This window comes from Notolepis coatsorum (genome assembly GCF_963971535.1).
Source record: "Notolepis coatsorum genome assembly, chromosome: 15".
NCBI classification, from domain to species: domain Eukaryota; kingdom Metazoa; phylum Chordata; class Actinopteri; order Aulopiformes; family Paralepididae; genus Notolepis; species Notolepis coatsorum.
The window spans coordinates 30,291,849-30,314,316 of NC_140179.1; the positions used below are offsets into that span (position 1 = coordinate 30,291,849).

At 43.2% G+C, this 22,468-nt stretch overlaps 1 protein-coding gene across 2 annotated transcripts in view; it reads left to right on the top strand.

Moving 5' to 3' along the window:
• The first annotated feature begins 722 nt into the window (after window positions 1–722).
• kiaa0930 overlaps window positions 723–22,468 on the top strand; it is an 85,333-nt gene continuing 63,587 nt past the window's right edge. For both annotated transcript variants that reach the window (XM_084330049.1, XM_084330050.1), the window contains exon 1: window positions 723–1,107. In XM_084330049.1, the coding sequence (XP_084186175.1) occupies window positions 951–1,107 (157 nt within the window). In that variant the 5' untranslated portion in view covers window positions 723–950. The remainder of the gene's footprint in view (window positions 1,108–22,468) is intronic.

Consider the following 22,468-nt stretch of genomic DNA (forward strand, 5'->3'; position numbering starts at 1 on the left):
GTGACGTATAATCTGACCGAGGGGGAGCATGTAAATGGTGAATAGTAGGGGACCCAGCACAGAGCCCTGGGGGACACCGTGGTTGACTGGGGCCGGGGGGGAGGATGAGCCGCTGACGCTGACAAACTGAGATCTATTAGTGAGATATGAATGAAACCATGACAGAGCTGTACCGGTGATGCCTAGGTTGTCGGAGAGGCATTTGAGGAGGACTGAGTGGGATATTGTGTCGAACGCCGCGGAGAGGTCGAGAAGGATGAGGAGGCTGATGTGTCCGGAGTCTGCAGCAAGGAGGAGGTCATTAGTGATCTTGATGAGGGCGTGTTATGATGAATTGAAAATGGGGGACCCCGATGTAAACAAGACGAAAGTCTTTCTCTGGTCTGCATCCCCTTAACAATTGTGTGTATTGAGCCGTACTGTATTGTACCCATTCTGCAATCTGTTAATAAAGTGTTCAATCAATCAATCAATCAATCAATCAATCAATCAATCAATCAATCAAGGGAGGGGGTTGAAATGTGTTTTTTTTGTCCTGTGTTTGTTATTGTCTGTATGTAGTATGTATATATGTATGTATTAATGTATGTATGTATAAAATAAAAAATGCAATAAAATATTGTAAAAAAAAAAGAAATGGTATCTTTCCCTTTAAAACGTCGCTCTGTGTTATCCTGCGTTACCGGAAGTGAGAGGGGTGTTCCCGGTGCCAGTCCAGCTGATGTCTTGTAAACCAGACGGAAGTCTCACACAGCAGCTTCAAACTATAGCTTCTTACCGGTGTGTAAGAATTATCATCTGGATTATTAATACCGAGGAAGAATAATATCCCTTCGCGCGAGGGGGTGGGTGGACCATCGGTACTCCCGTTAACGTTAATAATAATAACAACAACCCGCTCCGGGTGAATTGGCCGCTGCAGGACTTGTTGTCATGAGCCCAGTCTGGGGATGGCATCCTTCCCGAGTGTGTGTCCGACTGTCGGGCCGTCAGCAGCAGAGGAGCAGGAGGAGGACGGAGAGCTGGACCAGTCTCTCCAGCACATGCTGAAGGCTATCGCCGACGAGCGGACCAGGCTCAGCATCAGACAAGAGATAAGCGGACTCGGTAAGGATGCATTGAATTGAATTGAATTGAACTATGAATTGAAAATGGGCGACCCTGATGTAAACAAGACACACGTCTTTCTCTGGTCTGCATCCCCTTAACAATTGTGTGTATTGAGCTGTACTGTCTGTATTGTACCCTTTCTGCAATCTGTTAAATAAAGTTTTCATTCATTCATGTTATTATGATTGGCTTTTCTTTTCTGCGGGCTATACCTACCAGGCGGCCTTGGTAATAATAATCAACAATAGATCAGCTGCTTCATGGATCAGATGATGATGTGACTGAACCCCAGCTACTGAGTCAAATTTTTTATTTAATTTTTTTAAATTGACTGACCTGTTATACCGATACAATATTTTATGAATAATCATATGATTCAGGCAATACAGTTCCGTAGGACTACGAGATCATTATAGACTGAGTGACTGGTAGCCCATGAAGACCACAGCGGCATGTAACACCAGTTGATTGTCACGTTGGGCACTGCCCAGCCCCCCCCCCCTCAAGACATAGATTATTATGCACAGCTATATGCATCGACTCCTTGTAATGCACAGCTATATGCATCTGATTATTATAATGCGCGCACACTGATTTCTATTCTGTGCGGGGCAGCTGGCCACCAGTCATCTCTTATTGTAGTGTAATGCAGTAGTTAACCGTTTGCATATAGCTGTGTGTGTTCGAATTTAAATATAGTAGCATGCTGTTGACAACAGCCTACTCCGGAGTCATATTGAATACATCAATAGATGATGATAAGGTGCTGGTCCAGTACTCACGTGGCTATTTGATTGATTGATTTATTGAACATTTTATTAACAGATTGCAGAATGGGTACAATACAGTACAGCTCAATACACACAATTGTTAAGGGAATGCAGACCAGAGAAAGACTTTCATCTTGTTTTCACCAGGGTCCCCCATTTTCAATTCATCATAACATTTATGACATACACGACATACAGAGATAATACAGTACTGTTGCATCCAGACATTTATGACATACAAGATTATACAAATATACAGTACTGTTTATTTACAGACATAGTTTCTAAAAGAGAATATATACATTTGAGGGGAAGAAACTTTGGGTAGCTTTGGGTAGGGCGTTCCACATTGTTGTGGCATAATTGTGAAACGTGTTTTGTTTAGTTCCTTGTTTGAGCCGAATCTGGGTTGAACATGATTTGTGGAACTCCCTCTGGTGTTGTGGTCGTGGTATTCACTGACATTTGGGAAGTATTTCGACATACACATACATGGGTATCTTAGTGGTGTAGTGTATCTTGTAGACCAGGCCCATTGCAAGTTGCTGTACTCTGTCGTCTACTCTAAGCCATCCTAGTTTGTCAAAGTGGGCAGGGGTGAGGTGGGTTTTAGGAGTCAGGTCAACGGTCAAGCAGTAGTCTGACCAGTTTGTTTTGTGATGTGTGTGATGATCTTGTTTTTTAGTGCCTTTTGAGGTGCTTTGGTACCATGAGGTGCAAGCATAGTCGTAGTACCCTTGAATGAGTGCTCCTGCCAGAGTTTTCAGGGTATTCTTGTTTACCAGGGAGGAGATCCGGTACAAGAATCGAGTTCGTTGGTTGACTTTTTACCTTGGATGCCATTTTGTCACAGGAAAGATTTGCCTCTAGGATGGAACCCATGTATGTAATTTCATCTTTCCTTGTGACAATATTGATTGATAGATCAAGATGGATAAAGATACGAGATGGAACATCATAGACCACTGTTAGATTCTGATCAATCGGCCAGTATCACGTCTTCTTGTGTTATCACCTCTCCATGGTCCCTCTGCGTTGTGTACTTTTAATGATCCCGACGTCTCATATACTGGCTGTACAATCCTTATCTCTCCCCGTTAGTGCAAACCGCCACCATAATAATTCTCCACCTTCGTAAGAATTTGACACCTCGAGCATACCTTTCTTGAAAGAGCGTTGTTTATTGATATAAACAGAAGCCTCAGCCCAGATGTTATCAGATTGTATTTTCATTGCTATCGTCTCTGCAGTTATTCAGTCCAATGGTGGCTCAGGCCTTGTCTAGCCAGAACCCTTCTCCCGTTAGCCGAAGCTAATGATGTGTCATTCCCCCCGCCCCACCGGCGAGGGTGAGAGGGATGAGAGTCTCTGATGGTTTCTTCCCTCTTAGTCTCAGTCAGATTGTAGTCTGCCCCTACCCGGAACCACTGTCACCTTTATATGATCTCCGTCATAGCAACGACGGCCCGCCCCTCTTCTGGTTGTCATGCGACGCGCTGTCATGACAACTGCTAATAACCTTTCACACACATTCTAAACGTTTTCATTAATGATCGAACCTCTCTCCGCTCTGCTGTCTGTGCCCTGTGCATGCTGTTATCAATGTGTTCCAGATCGGAATGTCAACATTCGGCCCTGCTCAGTGTGGTGCTCACAATCACCCTGCTCGCTCTGAACCACCGTCTCCTGCTTCCACCACCGTCAGCCTGCACATTTCGACCTCCCTGACCCGGCCCCCTTTAGATGCTCTCATCTCCCCCCAATCTATACATCACATACATTGAAAAACACCCAAAAACATCCGTTTCCTTCACCACTAAGAATGTCATCTTGCAGTAGGTGTAGACTTGCTTGTGTGTGTATAAGTGTATCCTTCTTTCATTCTGTTAGTTTAGGATTTTAAACATTTTGCAACAGTTTTATTTATAGCTCTTATCCCAACTGGAAGCAGTTGTAGCACTAAGACTATGCGTGTTGTTGAGGACAGGTTATAGTACAAGTTAACATACTACAGTAGTGTTGTCAATGTTATAGTACATACTACAGTAGTGTTGTTGAGGTTATTGTACATACTACATTGGTGAGGTTGAGGTTATAGTACAACATACTACAGTAGTGTTGTTGAGGTTATAGTATGAATAGAATAGAATAGAAATACTTTTATTATCCTGTGGGAAATTTGACACTGCAAATCGCTCAACATTTAAACATTTAGACAGAACAGGTCACGAATTAGAATAATAAAACAAATCAAATCAAGTTGCCTAGGATAAGAGTAGAGTAAAATAGAATAAAAATGGAATAAAATATACAGTAAATAAATACAGTAAAAATATACTGAGGTCTACAGTAGGTGTAATATTGCACAGTGCTGTTTCAAACTAAGTCCAGGAAGATGGTAACTGCCACTCTGTGCTCAGTGATGCAGTGAGGCACAGTGATGCATTGTATAGTCTAATGGCTGTTGGAATGAAGGACTTCCTGTGCCGTTCAGTGCTGCATTTGGGTAGTGTGAGCCTAGCACTGAACATGCTCCTCCTGTCAGCCAAGTCTGTATAGTGGGTGGGAGGGGTTTTCCCTGATGGCCTGGAGCTTAGCAAGGCTCCTCCTCTCCGCCACCCTCGCTAGGGAGTCCAGCTCCACCCCAACCACGCTACTGGCCTTCCTGACCAGCTTATCCAGCCTGTTTGTGTCCCCTGCTCTCAGTCCGCTGCTCCAGCAGGTCACAGCGTACAAGAAGGCGCCCACCACCACCGACTCATAGAACATCCTCAACATCCTTGTACAGACATTGAAGGATCTCAGCCTTCTGAGGAAGTAGAGTCGGCTCTGGCCCTTCTTGTACAGTGCCTCTGCGTGTTTTGACCTGTATATACTACAGTAGTGTTGTTGAGGTTATAGATATACTACATTAGTGTTGTTGAGGTTATAGTACATACTACAGTAGTGTTGTTGAGGTTATAGTACATTACAACATACTACAGTAGTGTTGTTGAGGTTATAGTATATACTACAGTAGTGTTGTTGAGGTTATAGTACATTACAACATACTACAGTAGTGTTGTTGAGGTTATATACTACAGTAGTGTTAAGGGTATAGTATATACTACAGTAGTGTTGTTGAGGTTATAGATATACTACATTAGTGTTGTTGAGGTTATAGTACATACATACTACAGTAGTGTTGTTGAGGTTATAGTATATACTACAGTAGTGTTAAGGGTATAGTATACTACAGTATAATCTGGACACATAGTAGGCTTTAGCCTCCTCACCTGTCAGAATGAACACTAAAAGTACTATACGTCCTCCACACCAGTGGCTGCTAGGGATGGGAATCGAGAACCGGAACCGGTTGGGAACCGGTTCCTAATTGTCCGATTCCTGGAATCGCATGCCTCCGTGACTATCGATTCCTCTTATCAATGCCAAGTGTTTCTGACAGTTGCGCATTTTAAAACAATAACGTTAGCGCTATGCATGCAGCCATAGCAGACTATTTGATTCCTTGACTAGGAAAACCTAAATGAAAACGAATGCTTTCACTGTATAAATATTCTCCCATTTCATCCATTTTAGATGATCACAATAGACTGAGGCTGCAGCTAGTGGTTCTCGTGCACCTCAGGAAAATCCTTTCACGCTAGCACAGCGGGATAAACTGACTCAGGAAAAGGTGAACGAGTGTCACTGAGCAGTCACTAAATTTGTAAGGGCTCGAAATTGCGACCATTTTGGTGGGGGCTCAACAATAAATGACAATCAGAAATGTCAAGTTGCATGTTGTTCTAACCAGCTTAGTTCTGTTGCATTTCCTATTTATTTCAAGGGAATCGATAACGAATCGGATCGATAAGCAGAATCTATAATGGAATCATATTGATAATTTTTTTTTAAACTTCATTTTTTTTATCGCTTTTCTGGTCAAGCATGACCGACAGTTTAGGGTGAAACGGGAGAGAGAGCAGGGGAAGACATTCGGCAAATGACGGCGAGTCCGGGAATCGAACTCGGAGTCAACCAGATCTGTGACGCAGCACGGTATTCCGCGACGCAGCGCGGTACATGGTGTGCTACTGGAGCACCCCATCGATAAATTCTTATCAATTCCCATCCCTAGTGGCTGCCCACCTCAACTACCACACCACCTCAACTACCACGGCTGACAAGTGGACCACACAAGGGTGTTTTCACCGTCACATCCTTCAAACGGCTGTCTATTCATATTGTAATTGTATCTGATTGATGAAGCCCAAGTGGGCTCAATTTGAAAGGTAAATTAGCATATGATGAAGGAAGTTATTGATGGGGCCGACCATGTTTTATGAGAGGCTCATGAAATAAACATGAGTGTAGGTTAATATCCGAACAGGCTTCTCCTCACGGAAACCACGGCCGCGGCGAGGCAGAAACTCTGCTTTGTTAGCCCCTAATCGAGACAGCTGTGTCGCTATTGACAACTTGGATGGGCGCTTACAACACTGCTGTCTCTAAGCGGCCATGTCTTTTTTTGTTGTTGACATTGTACAATCCCAGCTTATTTATAAAAAAATTACTAATGTTTTACACTTTTAGTACTTTATACCATCTCGGTTGTTGGCTAACTGTTAGCTTAGTCATTAACTAGGATAGAGCCATATGAAATCCGCGTTCACGGAATCGCGGACGGAATCGCGGAATTAACCAATAAAAATGGAATCAACTGCAAAACGTGGAATATTGCAGAATTTGGCCTAATCTGGACTGAAATTTCGTTTTTGGGTGGAACGTTTGGTGTACACGCGACCGGGGAGGCGGGGACGCTACAGCGTGTTACACACAACACAGCCGCGGTGCTCAAGCGTCTGGCTGCTTGTGTTAACATCGTCAAGAAGCTAAACTATTCCACAATAAGCCCTCAATTCAGAGCAGAACAGTATCCTAATGACTTTTATGCCTCCGGTGATAAGGTGTTTTGCTAATTCTGTCAACGTTCCGTGGACTGGACCCGCAAAAACACTTGCGACACTATTGTGATTAAATAGCTATAACGTTAGGACATTTAGCTTCTAGCTAAATCTAGTGCACCCATCCATTTGTTTAATGCAAACGACTGCCCTTTATAAACTAAATACACTTAAATAGCTATGTAACGTTATAGGACTATCTATGGAAATGATAGCTTCTAGAAGTTCTAGCTAAATCTGGTGCACCCATCAATTTGTTTAATGCAAACGATTGTCATTATACACTGCCCTTTATAATCTAAATAAACTTAAATAGCTATGAAACGTTACATTACATAGGACTATAGATGGAAATGATAGCTTCTTGCTAAATCTAGTGCACCCATCCATTTGTTTAATGCAAACTATTGTCATTATACACTGCCCTTTATAATCTAAATAAACTTAAATAGCTATGAAACGTTACAGTACATAGGACTATAGATGGAAATGATAGCTTCTTGCTAAATCTGGTGCACTCATCCATTTGTTTAATGCAAACGTTTGCCATTATACACTGTCCTTTATAAACGAAATAAACTAAACTAAAGGTGCCTAAATTATGCATTACTATATTTCATCACAATATAATAGATATAGCTAGGTTACTGACATTGTCATTGTGATAATGTCAGTAGTAGCTAGCTGTATCTATTGTTTACACTTGAAATATGTATTTTTATTTTGTCACAATATTAATTGAAAAATATTGTGTAAAATTGAACTGTATTTCTGAGTTGAAGCACTTAAAAACATTAAATGGACTGTTATATCTTATTCAATTGTGGACATTTATTCATTCCCACTTATTAGACACTATTTCTGATGGTAAAATGAGCATAAAAGGCAAAATACAGAATTCTGAAATATTAAAACGGAAAAAATGGAATTTGGGAAAAAATAAAATGGAATTTGGAAAATAATAAAACGGATTTCATATGGCTCTAAACTAGGACTCTGGCAACAGTATTATCTTGGAGCTGATTGATTATGCTTGCAAGATGTGCGTTAAGGCCGAGATATGCTTCAACACCTAGGCTCGACAGGCTCGCTGCAACTTTCGCAACCACTTTGACGTCCGAGTACAAATCAGGCATTAGCTAGGACTGTATAGTCCAGCCATGGAAGTGATGGTTTTCCAACAGACTGCTGTCTTTCTCGTGTGCGTTTGAGTCTTATTGTTCATTCAGAGAGATCAATGGAGTACTGTCGCTGTGCCCCCAAAACAACGACCTCATCACCATCGGAGCACATGGACCTCCTCAAACAGCTTTGATGACCTCAGCTCAGACCTTGTTGCTGTTAGTGCACTTTACATATTGTATAAATAATATGTTTACGTTTCCTATCGACCACAAGTATTTGTTAGTTTTACTCCTGATTGTGCTTTTCTTTTTTGGACTTTCGCCAACAATACGAAACGTAAAAATATATGACTTTTATATATAACGTACATTATGTACCCTTTTTCCTGTGGTCAAGGAAAGTACTTTATTTGCGTTTTTTCTGATGAGACCATGTTGCAATCAGACTGACAGGCCCACCACATACATTCTCCAAACACGGACGCATTTCTCCCGGCTCCTCAACTCTGTGGAGCATGCCGCTGTGAAGGAAACGTGCGCTGCATTTACAACACAAGACACAACTGTAGTTAGTTACCACAACTACTACCACAACCACCAGCTGTAGTTACCACAACTACTACCACAACCAAACCAGCTCTAGTTACCACAACTACTACCATAACCAAACCAGCTCTAGTTACCACAACTACTACCACAACCAAACCAATTGTAGTTACCACAACTACTACCACAACCAAACCAACTGTAGTTACCACAACTACTACCACAACCAAACCAGCTGTAGTTACCACAACTACTACCACAACCAAACCAGCTCTAGTTACCACAACTACTACCATAACCAAACCAACTGTAGTTACCACAACTACTACCACAACCAAACCAACTGTAGTTACCACAACTACTACCATAACCAAACCAACTGTAGTTACCACAACTACTACCACAACCAAACCAGCTGTAGTTACCACAACTACTACCACAACCAAACCAGCTGTAGTTACCACAACTACTACCACAACCAAACCAGCTGTAGTTACCACAACTACTACCACAACCAAACCAGCTGTAGTTACCACAACTACTACCATAACCAAACCAGCTATAGTTACCACAACTACTTGGCAACATGGCATGCGGCATGATAATCGTTTTATCTCGATTATCTTGTTTCCAAAATCTTAATTGAAATTGAAAACCCAATGAATCGCCCCGGCACTACTATCGGGTAGGGGTGGGAATCACCAGAGGCCTCACGATACGATACTATCACGATACTTGAGTCACGATACGATAGTATTGCGATACTAAATATATTGCGATATGCTGAGTATTGCGATATTAATATTGCGATATATTGCAATTTATTACCTTTTTTCAACTGCAAAGTAAAACTGTCAACATGTTTTATCTAATAAAATAAAGTTCAGTCTGTTCATCTCACTTCAATCATTTTTATTGCAGAACATGGTATTTTCTCAAGCAGACGGATGTAAACACTGTAGGGCTGAACTTCGAAGCTTTTTTTGGCAATCGAAGCTTCGGGGCCGAGCTTCGATTTTAATTCGAAGCTTCGAGAAAAAAAAAATGTAATTATAATATTATTATTATTATTATTATTTGATTTTTTTATCTTATGTTGTGGGACTTGTACAGCACTTTGGTAAACTTTGTTGTTTTTAAATGTGCTCTATAAATAAAGTGGATTGGATTAATGAATTAAGTAGCCCCTTTCGTGACTGTGACGCAGCCAACAAGGGTTTCACTCGGCTGCGCTGCCTGGGTGCAGTGGGGCTGCTCTCACAGCCAACGACATGACATTACATAATTATGTTGCAACCTTCGTCTATCAAGCAAACAATTATATTATATTTAATTTATAATTATATCAGACAATGCACCTACAAAAGCAGATGATTACAATTAAATTAGCCAACTTGGTAACACATTAGTCATAGCAGCATAGGCATAGCCTTATTAATGTTTTGTGTGGCGTCGCCGTCGTGTACAACTCCAAGGGATATTCCCTTGGAGATGCATTTTGGTAAAAGTAATATTTTTTTATTCTTTTTACGTTCGAAGCTCATGCCATCGAACGAAGCTTTGAAGTATTTAAGACAGCCCTAAAACACTGTAATCTGTGTTGCATGTACCTGACAAACTGAACTGTTTGTATTACAGTCATATTCCAACTTAACTGAATGCACACGTGTGTGTGTGTGTGTGTGGACTACTGTACTATTACAGGTATTGAAAAAAAAAATACAAAAAAAATATATACGAAATTTTCTTTTATGAATAATTAAATATCGATACTTGGCGTCCCTGTATCGATACAGTATCGCCACGCAAAGTATCGCGATACTACTACGTATCGATTTCCCCCCGGCACTACTATCGGGTGTATCTTTCACTACGCATTGATACCGGAGTCGAGCATGCAGGGTTATGTCACCTCCATGAGACTACCCGTGACTTGTAGAGAAGTTAGGCTGGCTGCTGACTGCAGGTCATGGGGTACCGCGTCGTGTCGTTCCTCTGTGCCCTTGGGAGGCTCCTCCAAAGGCATGTTGCGCAGCCGGCGTGTCTCTTGTCAGTGTCGTTAGTCAGTCCTTCAGACTGGGACGTATGGATTACGATTAGTTACCCTCCACACAGTGACTCAGGGAGACACTCGGACCATGCTGTGTACCGGGCGTGCATCGCCATTTCTGATTCTGTCCCATTCAATACATTGTGGTTGCAATCTAGTCATGGTCAAACATGGGAGTCATTAGACTCTGCAGTTACTATGCTAACTGCTAGAAGATTGAAATTGCTATCTATACCTACTTATACACCTGCATATAACTCTGTAGCATGTACAATAATGCTGTATATACCGTATATATATTTACTCTTACTGTATATATATATATCTGGTATATATATCCACATCTGTCTGTACATACCTGCACATAATCCGTTTTACACATCTGTAGATACTATATCTATATCTATACATATCCCTTACCTACTCTTACTAGTTACGCTGCTAGTTACACTACATATATTGGGTTATTATATATGTACCACACAATGCCAGGGAAAATAAAGTTTTTATTTGGCACATAGCTGCTGAATCACAAAGGTTTGATTCGCCATTATTGCATGAATTGATCATGGTAATCCCTGCCCCCAGACCGGGACCACAGTGTGTGTGGGCCCCTGACACCAGACATTATGGATTTGTTGATTAGGTGATTATTACGCAATAGCGATTCTGCCCCTTGCGTGTTATTTGTGGTGGTGACAGGCAAGCGGCAGAGTCATATAGCGGAGAGAAAGCTTGTGTGTATTTAATGCAATGAACACTTTTGATACATTAATTTACACCAGGACATTTACACCAGGACATTTACACCAGGGTATTTACACCAGGACATTAACACCAGGACATTAACACCAGGACATTTACACCAGGACATTTACACCAGGACATTTACACCAGGACATTTACACCAGGACATTAACACCAGGACATTTACACCAGGACATTTACACCAGGACATTAACACCAGGACATTTACACCAGGACATTTACACCAGGACATTTACACCAGGACATTTACACCAGGACATTTACACCAGGACATTAACACCAGGACATTTACACCAGGACATTTACACCAGGACATTAACACCAGGACATTAACACCAGGACATTTACACCAGGACATTAACACCAGGACATTAACACCAGGACATTTACACCAGGACATTTACACCAGGACATTTACACCAGGACATTTACACCAGGACATTAGCACCAGGACATTTACACCAGGACATTAACACCAGGACATTAACACCAGGACATTAACACCAGGACATTTACACCAGGACATTAACACCAGGACATTAACACCAGGACATTTACACCAGGACATTTACACCAGGCCATTTACACCAGGACATTAACACCAGGGCATTTACACCAGGACATTAACACCAGGACATTTACACCAGGCCATTTACACCAGGCCATTAACACCAGGACATTTACACCAGGACATTAACACCAGGCCATCGGGATGCTCAATGACTCTATGCAACACTAACCCATCCATTCTAACATTCATTACACATCCACACACTAACTTTAAACACTTTTTTATTAACACTACACCATATTTGATCTATTTACTACTAAAATATTTGCACTACATCCCTACCTAATTCTTTGCATTTTGTACTTCATTTTGTACTTTAGTTGTATTGTATATTTTATATAGTGTTTGTTCTTTATTTTAAACTTTGTTTTACTATATGAAGCACAGTCTCAGGGGGCTCATACAGAACCAAGCATTTCACTAATGTACATGTATCTTTTTTATGTGACAAATAAAACTAAACTCGAAACTAGTAATTGATCAGCTTGGAGAATCTTGGGCCACTAGAAAGGCGTGTATCTATGGTGTAACATTGTAAATTGAGAGTGGCTGCCTGTACTCTGCATCGCTAGACTTTTGATTATCTGTCGTTGTGAAGTGTGATGTAACGGTCATACTGAGTGTGTGTTTGTGGTGCAGTCGTTCTTTGGGGGGGGGGGGGGGCATATATCTATAGAGAGAAGGAGATCACAGTGGGAGATTCACCCATCTGCTTCTAAAGGTTTGAATTCATTACAACACACACACTCACTCACACTCACACTCACACACACACACGCATAACACGATTATCACCGCCAGACTGCGAAGCCAATGTGGAGCAGCTGTTATAAAGCCTAACGAGGAGGTTATTAATAACAGCTGTTTTACACGTAGAAGTCGTGTAAACAGTGCAGCCTTGTTTTAGGACTCGCTCCACACAGTGAGTCGCAAGTCATGTGACATCCTCTGACATCACTGTCACATGCTCTGACTCTGTTGTGTACGACACGCAATGTTTCACATATTGGGAACTATTCTCGTTCTGTGTTCTGTTTACCTCTTTATTGCTCATAGTTTCCCCGTATTCTGTATGACGTTGTGTTTGTATGACAGAGGAACCTCGTGTGTGTGTGTGTGTGTGTGTGTGTGAATGAGAGAGAAAGAGAAGAGGAAAGAGTTAGTGTAGTTTGGTTGTGGTAGTAGTTGTGGTAACTACCGCTGGTTTGGTTGTGGTAGTAGTTGTGGTAACTACAGTTGGTTTGGTTATGGTAGTAGTTATGGTAGTACAGTTGGTTTGGTTATGGTAGTAGTTGTGTTGTGGTAACTACAGTTGGTTTGGTTATGGTAGTAGTTATGGTAGTACAGTTGGTTTGGTTATGGTAGTAGTTGTGGTAGTACAGCTGGTTTGGTTGTGGTAGTAGTTGTGGTAGTACAGCTGGTTTGGTTATGGTAGTAGTTATGGTAGTACATCTGGTTTGGTTATGGTAGTAGTTGTGGTAGTACAGCTGGTTTGGTTATGGTAGTAGTTATTGTAGTACAGCTGGTTTGGTTATGGTAGTAGTTAATAGAGTATACATGTACCGTATGTATATCTCAGACTTGTGCCACCAAGACTCGGAAGGAAACTATTTGCTACTTTTTGAGCGAGTGAGAATAACCCAAGCAAACACAAGATGAACATCCATACATCCATCCACCCACCATGTATTCTTCAGTCCGTCGTCCATTCATCTATCCGTTCAACCATCCAGCCATCACCTCCTCTATTCATCCTTTTATCCAGGTCATTGGAGCTACATAGTGCATCAGTAGGCTCCCACATCAACACACTAAGTATTACGTAACCCGGTATGAAAATAATACTTTTTATTTTATTTTAAACAGTGCTTGTGAAAAGTTTCTTTTTGGTGATTTCTTTTGGGTGATTTTTTTTGGGCGATTCAACTGATGTATATTTACACTGGGATGCGCAGCTATAAATGGAGCAGCACTTTCCTCACTGCAGATATCCGCTGACTCACTGTCTCTTCTCAGAAACGGCGCTGCTCCACAGGATGCTGTGGACATTTATTTTTTTGATTATTTTTAAATGATACAACTAGTAATAAAACATTTATTAACACATTGAGCGCCATAAGCTTCCCCCATCCTTCACTGTCTAGTGCCAGCTTTTCATGACCATTTTCACGATATTTCACGATCTTTGCGGACACTATTGTATATTCTATATTATATAGGAGACAATAGTATGGCTAATTTGACAGACACTATTTCTAGTCCAACATGTAAAAAATAGTTTGTTTCTTTCTCGTTATATGCAATAAGCCCAAACCGTTCTGGTTGATCCCCTGAAACCCCAAATACTCCCAAATCAAAGGTATATACCATGTACATATGTGTATTCACAATTATACTTTTTTTTACTCAAAACTGTCATCGTGTTTGTCTAGCATGTTTTACGTCTGGTAAAACACAAAACTGTGATCGTTACAGAAACATGTTTCAGGTTCGGTAAAATAGACATAGGGGGTCCTTACTTTAGCCAGAAGGTAATGCAAAAAGAATAATTCCAATGATCCCATCGGCGATCGCGATTACTCGTTTATATGTAATTACACGTGTTTACGGGACACTATAGGTTTTGAGGCGAGCAGATCTGCTAGCGATTGCTTTGGAAGAGCTCCTCCCCCTCAGAGCGAGTCTCGATAGTCCGGTTCATTCATTGCCTCTCCTGACCCATTTCTTTCTGAGTTCAAAAGGTAGGCGATACTGCCACCTGGTGAGATTCGATCTGCATTGCAATTCCAACGTCGGCAAACGAGCCAGGGACACATAGAATGATCCGGATGATGGTTTAGAACGAGGATCAGAGGCAAAAGATAAAAGGATCTAAAAACGTATTCCGTGTTTGGCGCTCAAGTGTTGGCGGTGAAACACGTAATATTACGTGTTTGGCGCCCAATGAGTTAAATAAGAAATTAAATATAATAAAATTAAATAACTATCACATTACATTTCAGTATATGTATCGGGGGTGTTATGTGTACTTTCACATGGTGGAGGTGGAGGGTATACTTACTGTCTTTTGGTGTTACATTCACATTGTGGTGTCACTAATTGGTGAGTTGTAATTGACACAGTTGTTTTTGTATAATTGAACACAGGTGTGGTGACGAGGCTCCACGCCCTATAAGCAGACTGGGAGCATCGTCACTGCTGTCTCTCTCACCATTTTGTTCTTTGTCCATATCCTGAACCAAGGAGGCTGGTGTACCCAGCTCTCCACTTGTGTTATTTAGAAATAGTACTCAAAATAAATATAGTTATTTATTTAGCTAAAAACGCGTCCGACTTCATGTGTCCACCTCGTTGCAACCAAGACCTAGGGGCAAACAAGCCATCTCTGCTTGACTGTGGAGGCCTTAGGGCAAACATCCAGGCTTGGTTGTAACATGGGGGCTCAAGTCCGGTCTTCAAGCAGCTGAGTATGCTTATTTATGATTTGATTTGATTATCTGTTATGCTTTAAAATAAAAATTTGTTCAGATGGCACCACATTAGGTAAAATCTTCATTTCCTGGCTTTACAAATTATACATCATCCAAAATGTGACTTTCTCCTAAGTAAAGGTTTTAGGAGGGCTAGTCGCCTGAATAATATCCTATAGTATAGACTGAGTCTATAGACCGTTTCTCCTAAGTAAAGGTTTTAGGAGGGCTAGTATGTAACCAGCAAACAATAGACAAAGTGGCCAACGGCGTGTTTAGAGCGACCAGGAGGTGGCTGTACTGAGTCCAATGAGACCACAAATGCACAGGTGAGACATATAATTTATATCAGTGTGTCTTTACAATAACCCCCCGTTAGATCCAACACTGTAGCGGACGTGTGTCTTTACAATAAGCCCCCGTTAGATCCAACACTACTGTAGCGGGCGTGTGTCTTTACAATAATCCCCCGTTAGATCCAACACTGTAGCGGACGTGTGTCTTTACAATAAGCCCCTGTTAGATCCAACACTGTAGCGGACGTGTGTCTTTACAATAAGCCCCCGTTAGATCCAACACTGTAGCGGACGTGTGTCTTTACAATAAGCCCTGTTAGATCCAACACTGTAGCGGACGTGTGTCTTTACAATAAGCCCCCGTTAGATCCAACACTGTAGCGGGCGTGTGTCTTTACAATAAGCCCCCGTTAGATCCAACACTGTAGCGGGCGTGTGTCTTTACAATAAGCCCCTGTTAGATCCAACACTGTAGCGGGCGTGTCTTTACAATAAGCCCCCGTTAGATCCAACATTGTAGCGGGCGTGTGTCTTTACAATAAGCCCCCGTTAGATCCAACATTGTAGCGGGCGTGTGTCTTTACAATAAGCCCCCGTTAGATCCAATATTGTAGCGGGCGTGTGTCTTTACAATAGGCCCCCGTTAGATCGAACACTGTAGCGGACGTGTGTCTTTACAATAAGCCCCCGTTAGATCCAACACTGTAGCGGGCGTGTGTCTTTACAATAAGCCCCCGTTAGATCCAACACTACTGTAGCGGGCGTGTGTCTTTACAATAAGCCCCCATAGATCCAACACCTCGACCCTCTGTTCTCGGGCCAGCGTAATACCACGTGACGCGAGGGCTCATTAATTAAAGTCTTGATAACAGGGGTGCGGAATAAATCCCTCTGAAGTTAACTACATGACGGGAGATTCAATTACAGCTGTAAGCCTGGAGCTGCCTGTCACTCTCAGCCAAGCTAATATAATTATAATTAATATAATACAGTCCTGACATGACTTAGGGCCTATAGCTGGCTTGCCCGACAGAGAAAGTGGTCTTATTTGCATGCAATCCCCCCCACCCCATACACCCCACTTTTCAGAAATGTGCATGTGTGCAGCGGCTGGGTGGCGCAGCGGACATTGCACTCGTCACCAACGCAAGAGACACCGGTATCGAATCCGGCTGTCGGCGTTGCCTCCGGCTTGGGCCGGCCGTCATACTAACTCAATTGGCAGAGTTAGCGGGTGGGAAGTCGAAGGGTGGTCTGGTCGTTGTGAACAGCGACTCCTACAGGTCGGTTGGGGCGCCTGCACAGCAAAGTCAGGAAAAATGGCGGGGGCAGTGCGAGCCTCCTACACATTACTCCTCGCCAAATGAGAGTCCGCGCTGGCAGGTGAAAATATTTGACAGGCTGCCTCCACATGTATCGGAGGGGACATGTGATGCAAGGCTTCTATCCTCCTTACAACCGGCCAGTGGGGGGCATATGCGAGCAACGATCAGGACAGGGGAGGGAGAATTGGCACGAGAGGTAAATTGGGATGGGGAGAAAAATCACAGAAAAAGGAGGAGAAAAAGTAGATAAAAAAATAAAAATAAAAATGTGTGTGTAAAATCCAGACCGTCGATCCCCTTTGTCCGGTTAATCTATTCAGTCTTCTATCTAGGAGTGATTAATATGAATTCTAATGATATTCTTCATGGCCACTGTCTTGGTAGTTAGGATCTTTGCATCTGTTATTGAACGACCACATCAAACAAGAGGTGGATGCGGGCAAATACTGCGGCATGGTCATGCTGGACCTACAAAAGGCCTTCGACACTGTCAATCACTCCATTCTGATTGACAAGCTAAAAGCAATTGGTTTTGATAGTTTATCAGTGAGCTGGATGCAATCCTACCTGGAGGGGAGAGAACAGATGGTAGAGGTAAACGGTACTCTATCCCCCCCCCTCACAGTGAGCTGTGGTGTTCCACAAGGAAGCATACTAGGACCGCTACTCTTCCTAATTTATGCAAATGACATGTCGTCAGCCTGTGACTGCAACTTGTTCCTGTTTGCGGACGACTCAGCCCTGCTGGTCTCTGACAAGAACAAGTTGCAGGTTGAAAAAACCCTCAGCTCGGAACTAGGCAAAATCTGCATATGGCTCGCTGATAACAAACTATCATTACACATGGGCAAAACAGAGTCCATTCTCTTCGGTTCAAATAACAAACTCAGCAATACCGACGGCTTCTCGGTTGCAGTGGGTGACAATATTGTCACAAGGAAAGACGAAATTACCTACCTGGGTTCCATCCTAGAGGCAAATCTTTCTTGTGACAAAATGGCATCCAATGTAATAAAAAAAGTCAACCAACGAACTAGATTATTGTACCGGATCTCCTCTCTGGTAAACAAGAATACCCTGAAGACTCTGGCAGGAGCACTCATTCAAGGGTACTACGACTATGCGTGCACCTCATGGTACCAAAGCACCTCAAAGGCGCTTAAAACAAGATTACAAACATCACAAAACAAACTGGTCAGACTACTACTTGATCTTACCCCCAGAACCCACCTCACCCCTGCCCACTTTGACAACCTAGGATGGCTTAGAGTAGACGACAGAGTACAGCAACTTGCAATGGGCCTGGTCTACAAGATACACTATACGACTAAGGTACCCATGTACATGTCAAAATACTTCCCAAAGGTCAGTGAATACCACAACCACTACACCAGAGGAAGCTCAACAAATCATGTTAAACCCAGATTCGGCTCAAACAAGGGACTAAACACGTTTCGCAATTATGCCACATCAATGTGGAACGCCCTACCCAAAGCTGTAAAGGAATGTGAATCCCTACCCAGTCCCACATTCAAAACCGCTCTTAAAGAGCACCTACGGGAGGCTGCAATTCGAAACTGGCCACCGTAAATGCCCAAAACCCCCACCACCTCCTAATAGACAGTCTCCTCCCCATCATATATATACTCTGTCAGGATCTAGGGGTAACAGTACAGTATATTTGAATACCGTTTATGTCACAAATGTATCAGTACTAAATACCTATATGTCGTGTATGTCATAAATGTCTATATGAATTGAAAATGGGGGACCCTGATGGAAACAAGACAAACGTCTTTCTCTGGTCTGCATCCCCTTAACAATTGTGTGTATTGAGCCGTACTGTATTGTACCCATTCTGCAATCTGTTAAATAAAGTTTTCATTCATTCATTCATTCATTCATTCATTCATTCATTCATTCATTCATTCATTCATTCATTCATTCATTCATTCATGACTTGAGCTCGGGGCTCTCGCCTGACACTGGAGCATTTCATCCGTCCATGAAAGAAAAGTGTGAATATGAAGCTATTCCATGTGCATTATGTGGCGACAGGGGCTCAGGAGTAGGAGAGGTCACCTGGTAATCTGAAAAAGAAATCCCGGTCCTTGAGCAAGACACCTTGCATGGTCGCCCTCCGCCGTCTGTGTGAATGGGTGAGGCATAAGTTGTAAAGCGCTTTGGATAAAATAACTATATAAATGCTGTCAATTTGTATGTATATACTGTACATATACTGTAGATATTAGGGGTGGGAATCGCCAGAGACCTCACGATACGATACTATTGCGATACTTGCGTCACGATACGATAGTATCACGATACTAAATATATCGCGATACGCTGAGTATTGCGATTTTTTTTTTCTTTTTTTTTTCAAATTTTATTTATTACCTTTTTTCAACTGCAAAGTAAAACTTTGTCAACATGTTTTATCTAATAAAATAAAGTTCAGTCTGTTCATCTCCCTTCAATAATTTTTATTGCAGAACATGGTCTTTTCTCAAGCAGACCGATGTAAACACTGTAATCTGTGTTGCATGTACCTGACAAACTGAACTGTTTGTATTAGTCATATTCCAACTTAACTGAATGCACATGTGTGTGTGTGTGTGTGTGTGGACTACTGTACTATTACAGGTATTGAAATGAACAATGCAACTTCCTTATACAAAAAAATACCTCTCAAACTCCAGGGCGCTGGCCACGACGATGATGCTGTCAGCAGCCTCGCATGCCCCCCACCCCCTCCTCCCGAAGCAGAGGACGAGGAGGGCAGGACGAGGACACATACATACATACACACACACACACACGTACGCGCGAACGCACACACACATCGATCTGTATAAAAGAATCCGCTCCTCTCGCTGCCGACTGCCAGCGATGACTCTTGCCACTCCGGCTCAGCCCTGATGGAGTTATCGATTTCACAGGCAAATCAGAAGAACTAACATCTCCCCCTCCCCTCCCCAGGGGAGACGAATGAAAACGAACCCCCTGAAGACGACTCCTAACTCTGAACATTCCTCTCTGGAGCAAGGTCTGCTATCCGGGAGGGTGCTGTGACTCTCTTTGTTGGGAGTTATTATTGAGAATCTGGTTACTTACAGTACGTGACTTACTCTCACTCACTCACTCACTCACTCACTCACTCACTCAGTCACTCAGTCACTCACTCACTCACTCACTCACTCACTCACTCACTCACTCACTCACACTCATTGACTTCCTAGCCCCCCTCCCTTCGTACAGAGCGCTTGCGTCTCACTTCCTCGATGTAACGGACCTCCCGCTCCGGGGGCCCAGCCGCACCGGAGCACTTCAGGAAACGTCCCCCTATCACGTCCTCCCGTGCCTGGCGCCGTCCCAGGCCCGAGGGAGCGCCACGCAGTACTACATTCTCTGCTTCTTTTGGTGCGCTGCCCAGTTCTCTCGCCACTCTGGCTGTCCTCTCCTCGTGTTGCGACTAGTATTAGGATCTGGCGGGGCGAGGGTCCTTACAGCTGTCGTCTCCTCGCGCTCCCTCTCTATAATTGATAAGAGGGTGATTTGTCTTTCTGTTGTATTGGATCACTCTCACCTCCCTCTCATTCTCTCTCTCTCTCTCTCTGCTCAAATTACTGTACACAGTTATACGCTTTCCTGTGAGAATGTTGTGTAGTAGTAGTGTATAATGGCCATTACATTTGTGTCAAGTTTAAGGGTGTTTTCACATTAGGTAAGATTGCTTTGCACTGTACCCGAGTAGTGAGTACACAGGAACCGTACCCTGAGTACACAGGAACCGTACCCTGAGTACACAGGAACCATACCCTGAGTACACAAGAACCGTACCCGAGTACACAGGAACCGTACCCGAGTACACAGGAACCATACCCGAGTACACATGAACCATACCTGAGTACACGGGAACCGTACCCTGAGTACACAGGAACCGTACCCTGAGTACACAGGAACCATACCTGAGTACACAGGAACCATACCTGAGTACACATGAACCATACCTGAGTACACAGGAACCATACCTGAGTACACAGGAACCATACCCTGAGTACACAGGAACCATACCCTGAGTACACAGGAACCATGCCCTGAGTACACAGGAACCGTACCCTGAGTACACAGGAACCATACCTGAGTACACATGAACCATACCTGAGTACACATGAACCGTACCTGAGTACACAGGAACCGTACCCTGAGTACACAGGAACCATACCCGAGTACACAGTGACATGAACCATACCTGAGTACACATGAACCATACCTGAGTACACAGGAACCATACCGGAGTACACGGGAACCGTACCTGAGTACACAGGAACCGTACCCTGAGTACACAGGAACCATACCTGAGTACACGGGAACCGTACCTGAGTACACGGGAACCGTACCTGAGTACACAGGAACCATACCTGAGTACACAGGAACCATACCTGAGTACACATGAACCATACCTGAGTACACAGGAACCATACCTGAGTACACAGGAACCATACCTGAGTACACATGAACCATACCTGAGTACACAGGAACCGTACCTGAGTACACATGAACCATACCTGAGTACACAGGAACCGTACCTGAGTACACAGGAACCGTACCCTGAGTACACAGGAACCATACCTGAGTACACAGGAACCATACCTGAGTACACATGAACCATACCTGAGTACACAGGAACCATACCCTGAGTACACATGAACCATACCCTGAGTACACAGGAACCGTACCTGAGTACACAGGAACCATACCTGAGTACACAGGAACCATACCCTGAGTACACATGAACCATACCTGAGTACACAGGAACCGTACCCTGAGTACACAGGAACCGTACCCTGAGTACACAGGAACCATACCCTGAGTACACATGAACCGTACCTGAGTAGTAAGTACACCGGAACCGTACCCTGAGTACACATGAACCATACCTGAGTACACAGGAACCATACCCTGAGTACACATGAACCATACCCTGAGTACACATGAACCGTACCTGAGTACACAGGAACCATACCTGAGTACACAGGAACCATACCTGAGTACACAGGAACCGTACCCTGAGTACACAGGAACCGTACCCTGAGTACACATGCCCAGCTGTCGGGATATGAAATATATTAAATGTTTTTGTATTCAAGTCGTTGTTTTTTTCCGGGGCTACCGGGAGCTTGGTGCGTCTGGCGAGAGCGCGCAAGTGCAGCCGCCAGTTCGGTGTCGCTATGCGTTTTTTTTTTGCTAGTAAGCCCTAAGTGGTATTAAAAAGTCTTAAATGTAACTTGTTGAAACCTGCAGATACCCTGAAGAATAACATTGCCTCTTTGAGGGGCTGCTTTTCCTCATGCAGGTGTGTTTTGGAAAGACGTCCTTTTGAGCTCTTCTGGTGCCTGGACTCCTCACCCCCACCTCCATCATGGCTCTATCTCTTTTGGTCTCTCTTCCTGTGTCAGTGGGGCATCTTCACTTACCCCCCCCCCCCCCCC